This window comes from Poecilia latipinna, unplaced genomic scaffold (genome assembly GCF_001443285.1).
Source record: "Poecilia latipinna isolate Pla-1442-1.1 unplaced genomic scaffold, P_latipinna-1.0 Scaffold6307, whole genome shotgun sequence".
Taxonomy (NCBI): domain Eukaryota; kingdom Metazoa; phylum Chordata; class Actinopteri; order Cyprinodontiformes; family Poeciliidae; genus Poecilia; species Poecilia latipinna.
In genome coordinates, this window is record NW_015118923.1 from 1 (window position 1) to 5,849 (window position 5,849).

General features: G+C 37.2%; 1 protein-coding gene across 1 annotated transcript; it reads left to right on the forward strand.

Moving 5' to 3' along the window:
- The first annotated feature begins 1,367 nt into the window (after positions 1–1,367).
- On the forward strand, positions 1,368–5,561 carry tnfsf13b (TNF superfamily member 13b). Its single transcript, XM_015027159.1, has 6 exons — positions 1,368–1,916; positions 2,001–2,115; positions 4,050–4,106; positions 4,298–4,422; positions 4,666–4,816; positions 4,954–5,561. The coding sequence occupies exons 1-6, from the start codon at positions 1,695–1,697 to the stop codon at positions 5,064–5,066; spliced, it is 783 nt and encodes a 260-aa protein (XP_014882645.1). The 5' UTR covers positions 1,368–1,694; the 3' UTR covers positions 5,067–5,561.
- The last annotated feature ends 288 nt before the right edge of the window (positions 5,562–5,849 follow it).

The following is a 5,849-nucleotide window of genomic DNA, read 5'->3' on the forward strand; positions in this document are numbered from 1 at the left end:
GTTTCTCACCTAATATTCTAAAAAAAAAACATTTTCACCCTTTGTTGCATTATTACCCCAAATGTCAATGTATTTTATTGGGATTTTATGTGAGAGAAATACACAAAGATATTAAGTTGAATGAAATTATATATGGTTTCTAATCTTTCTAATCTATCTTAAGCAAAACATATGGTGTGTATTACTATTCAGTCATTTAAAAGAAAAATCTAGTGCAAATAGTGACCTTCAAAGGTCACCTAGATAGAAATGTGATTGCCACCTATAGGGCCATGTCAACAAAGACCTGTGTACAAGTGACAAGTTTGTAGAGAGAGCCAGAAATGTGTTTTTCATGGATGGAGGAGGGTAAGACTGTTAAAATGTTGAAAAAAAGTCCCAAAAATTAATTTTGCTCTGTTTTCATATTGGATTGTCAAATAAAATCTGTTTTTCTCAGGTTATAGCAGCCCTGAATCATTTGGAAATGTAGTTCACCACTGATCTTTAAAAAACCCTTTTACACATTTCAAATAACTGAGTAGTGCCTCACTAGTGGTATTTTTCAGAATGCGTTCATTCTGAAAAATACCATCCTAAGCAAAACCATGTTTTTGCTTAGGACAAAAACATGTTTGTTTGTTTTTAATCAGTGCTTTTTTTTCAAAAATATGCAGTTCAAAGCGCCACTTTTTTACACAGTCATGATTGAGTGACTGTCAAGTCTTGCAGGAAATGTGGCTATAAATTTTCTTATCTTAATCCGAGTCTGACTTAATCTATCTCGTACAGCCTCTGCGCTTTTTTGCTTAGTGTCTTTCTCAGAACTCAATAAATACCGTATAAATATTTTGATTTATATTAAATTTAGCAAATTTACAGGAATTTTGCAGTGTTTCGGTAAGCAGAAGTGGGTCAATGGCTGCTTTAAAATATATTTGTTTTTCATTTCATATACCATAACCTCGGCCACTGAAAACTGTAAAAATAAAACATTTACTTTGATCTTTAATGTTGGAAACTGAAGTAGAAAAAATAATAATTATAATTTTCAAGAAATAGAAGACTAATGGCGTGACTTGTCCCTACTTCACATTTTAATTCTCGGAATTAAAGTTCATTTTGTCATGTTACGATGCCGCTCGAAGATGAAGCAATGAAGCATTTGCACTTCCTCATTTCAGTCTGTGACAATTTTAGTCATTTATAAACGTTCTCTCAAGTGTTTATTAGCTTGAAATCCTTTCATGCAGATCCCAGAGGTGCCGTGTTCATATCAACCATCCTTCCTATATGTTGCTATGAGTTCATTGTTTGGATTGGGAACGAAAGGGATGCGTCTGGTAACGAAAGAAAAAAAAAAAAAAAAAAAGTTAAAGAGATTTGGCATGCTGCTGGTCAGGCAGGAAGCTGTTGGTGTGGTTTCTTCTGCGGAACCACGGAGGAGGAAGCTGATTTGTCTTTTGTTTGACTTATTTATACTGCGTAGTCTCTCAGACTAAACAAGATTCAGCCACTGAAAGAAAACGAGAGTTAAGGAAGTCGGGACTGAACGAATCCAGGCTCTGTGCAGCTTGCGGCTCCTGAAAAAAACATAATTAGAAAAGAGAACATTCACTGTTCGTAATTGAGGTCTGTAAGAAGAGAAATAGTTTAGGAGTAAAAACGGTCATGCTGCTAGTGTGAACTGTCTGGGGGTTCAAACTTCCCCAGCGATGGCAGTTTTAGCAGATGGGAAGCATGGAACTGGACAAGTTGCGTCTGAAAGAAGGGTATCTTGGCCAGTTTTCCTGCTGACACTGGCTGCTGTCACCTCCTCTTCTCTGTCAGCTCTCTCCCTGTACCAGTTAGTGGATCTGAGAGCTGAAGTAGAGGGGCTCAAGTCAGACATCAGCCGCATGAGAGAAGAGGGGAAAAAGGTCAGCCACCGAGATCAGGTAAGTAACGGTCAGTAGGGATTTCAACTGGCATTCGATTGTTGTATTTCAGTGTTTCTAGAAATGGTAATCGTGTCCATGCAGACTGGAAACATCAAAGGAAGAGAAAATACCAAAGCGCTTCAGGATTTACCAGAGTCTCAACATGCTTTCAGTCGAATAAGAAGGAAAAGAACAATATCTGAACCAGAGATCTCAGGTAAGACAGACAAACATTTGATATTTGATGTGATGCATGACATGCAAACCCTGCAGAAACAACATTATATATATGTGCACATTTATTTTAACACACTTCAGGAGCTAGGAGAATTGTCACCTAATCATAAAAGCAAGATTTGTATGTTTATAATTGGTTATTTTCTACTAATTATATTTCTACTTCAATTTTATTTTAGAGCATTTCACAGGCTTGGTAAAGTTGTGTTGGAAATAATGAAAAAATGTAAATACCAACACAACAAATGTAAAAATATATATATATATATATATATATATATATTTGTCAGAAAAAAGTGTAGAGAAAAGTGTACTTTTGGTTTCAGAATTATGAAATATTTTTGACAGTGGACTATTTTCTGAACGGGCTTTTTCAGACAAATTGTGACTTTACTTATAAACAATTCTCATTGTTTTAGGTACAGGAACATTTTTAACTACAATTTTATGTTGGAATAAAATGCTCACCATTTGCACAGAACATTACATGCAGTGATGACCGGGGTCCTGTGCTGAACAGACAGTGGCTTTTAAGTTGTGTTGCTAAAAGTATTTGCTCATTTGTTTAATTTAATTTATGAGTTTCTTATCACTTTAATTATCACAGACATAGAAAGACAAACAAGTATGAGAATGGGTCGCACTCAGGAACACGGTCAAGAAATGTTGTTACTATTAGTACTGCAACAGTAGTATTATAACAAAGTGGAAGTGGAACAACAGTAACACAGCCACAAAGTGTTCGGGCTCAGCGGATGCTGAGACACGGTGCACATAAGTCACCAGTAATTGCCAGGAGAACAGTATTTGTCTGTCTGCATTGTGTGAAGTGTAATGTTTGACTCTACACCACATTTTTGGTCTGGTGTGGGATGTTTTTCAGGAGCTAGGATTCTCCTCTTACAGTGAAATGAGCTCTTGCACTATTTGGATAGTGCCATGCTCCTAATGTTGTGGGACCTACAGGGAGGAAGAAGTCTGTTTGCTTTTTTGACATGACTGTCCAGAGGAGCAGCCACTAAAAATAATGAATCAGCTTAATTTGTTGTGCAAGAATTTGACCAGACCTGCAACGACCTTGAACCACCGGAACGCCTTTGGGATGAATCAGAGACTGTGAGCCAAGTCTTCTCATCTGACATTAATCTTTTGCCACGTTTATTTTGGAAGAATGGTTAGAATTTCTCATAATCACAATTCTAAACCTTCTGGAAAGCCTTCCTAGTAACAATTAAAACTGTTATAGCACATAGGGTTTGCAGGCCTCTTGGTAAACCTTATGGATAAAGAATTGGATTGATGTTTGAAGGGAACCTTGTCTTGAGTTTCAATAGCATGGAGTTCAGTTTGTTCTTGTTGTAATACAGATCCAAACACTCATTTTCAGTTAATTATAAAATAGCTGTTAGCAAAACGCTGCCTTTTGCAGAGTGAAACCCTTACTTTCACTCACCCCCCATCCTAAAGGTACATAAGGGCTGTGGGAAACAGTGGAGTGAAGTAAAATTGAAAAAGCCAAACCAGACGCAGGAATGGTCAAGTTGTGTTGGTATTTGCATTAGATATACTTCCATACCACAAAATATCTCCCAACATTAACATACAAGAAGCATTTGGAGTTTCAGTGTTTTGTTAAAATGAAAAATAACTTCTTGTCCAGACAGTAAAATATCAAGTAGTGAATTGCTTGATACATTTTTTTTCCATAACTGGAGTCCCAGAAAAAAATGCAATAGCCATCAAGTACAAAAAAACAACAAATGATTTTTTAATTGTTGTCTACTTGTAGCATGCTTTTACTGTAGCACCGTAAATGCAACACCACTAGTAGATTTCATAATTAACTATTTATTTCAGCATAAATACCCAAAAGGTCACAGAGGACTAATACAATTCTCCTGCATTTTATACCAGAGTCTGTCTCCTGCCTGCAGCTTTTGGCAAATAACAGCAGAAAACCCTTCAAGAAAGGTACACTGTTTCCTGTTTTGCTTTTATTTATATTTCCTCTACTTTAAAGTAGTAAATTAGACAATAAATATGCACTTAAATGTTCCAGATTAAAACCTACAGAAAATATGTTTGCATGTCAGTTGTTGGTGTTTTTTTTTTTTTTTTTTTTTTTTTGCATCTTTTCTAACAAGATGCTCTGTCTCTGTCAGAACTTTCCTCGGGTCCGTACATAGGTATCCCCTGGCAAACTGGGCTGAGGAGAGGCTCATCCCTGACGACAGTTGGGGATCGCATTGTAGTCAACGAGCCTGGTTTCTACTTTGTCTACAGTCAGGTGGGCTCAAGTACTGCAGTTTCCTAATTTGTACACCGGGGGCTGCTGCTACTCTATTTGCAGAACCGTAGTTTTCTTTTCCTTTACACACGGTGATTCAAAAAGGGTGTGCTCCCTCTGAGTGCATGTTGTGTTTAATTACTCATTTTGAGGAATTAAAAGCACCCATCCGCAGACAAATTATAACATTTTTCAGAACGTTTTCACAGTGGGCCTAACCCATATGTTCTTTGGTTTGTGTAGGTCTACTACATGGACAGCACCTTCACAATGGGGCACGTGGTGATACGATGGAAGAGCAACGTTGTGGGAAATGAGGATGAGGATGTGCATTTGTTCCGATGCATCCAAAGCATGAACCCTGATTACTCTTTCAACACTTGCTACACAGGAGGTGAGCTTGTGCCATAAACTATGTCCACTAATAGCAACTCAATAAAGAGATAAAGTACTGCTTCTTTAACTTAAGTTGCATTATAATTGTGATTTACTTTATGCAACCTGTCTGAAGTAGTCATCTGAATCCTGCAGGTATTGTAAAGCTGGAGAAGGAAGACAAATTGGAGCTTTTGATCCCCCGATCTATGGCCAACATTTCCATGGAAGGAGACTCTACCTTTCTGGGTGCTTTTAAGCTTGCTTAAAGTGAACAGAAGATGATGGGGGATAAGTGCCATGTAGTTGGAGGAGAGCGAGCAGTGCAGCAGAGCAGTTATGGTAACTTGTTGAACAAAACATACAGCAGTCAGCCACTTCTGCACTGGTAGAAACGCGTATTGCATGTTTCCAGTGATGAAAAGTCAGATCTAATATGAAACAGACAATATGTTGAAGCTTTTAAGATTTACAATGTTCACTTATATTGCTGTTGAAGTCAAAATTTCAGATCAATTCTTTATATAACCGCACACTTAGCAAGCACAACTTGAGACTCATTTTTCAACTTTTAAGCTTTAAAAATGCTTTGTGTTACTTAACATTTTAAGCAGAATTACCGTGTCACAAAGCATCTTGTCTTTTTTTTTTTTTTTTTCAAATGCAGGTTTTTCATTGTGATGCTCTCATTTGAACAAGCCTTTACATATTTAGCTGATGTAAGAAGTTTGATGTAATAAAATGCAAATGTGTGCAAATGATAATGTGGGATGAGTTTGTTATTCCATTTCTGGCCACGGGAAGCAAAGACATTGTGTGGCAGAAGAAGAGAGAGACATCAAGATAAGGTGAAGCGGCAACAGTGGAAACCAAGCATATTTTTAGCTTCAAGAGAAACTGCAGGCGGATGCTGTCAGCAGTTTCAAAGAAGCTGATCAGTGACTTTGTCAAGCCAGATTTCTGGAAGAAATTATCCTGCTTCAAAGTACTAAAGGTAATAAAGATATAGAAATAAGGGTTTTGCACAATGTGTAGATGAGAAATTGGTGTAT

Excerpts from the sequence above, each read along its gene's own strand:
- tnfsf13b (XM_015027159.1), top strand. The coding sequence starts at position 1,695 with ATGGCAGTTTTAGCAGATGGGAAGCATGGAACTGGACAAGTTGCGTCT. Across the intron at positions 1,917-2,000 it reads AGGTCAGCCACCGAGATCAG|ACTGGAAACATCAAAGGAAG; the intron begins GTAAGTAACGGT and ends GTGTCCATGCAG. Across the intron at positions 4,107-4,297 it reads CAGAAAACCCTTCAAGAAAG|AACTTTCCTCGGGTCCGTAC; the intron begins GTACACTGTTTC and ends TGTCTCTGTCAG.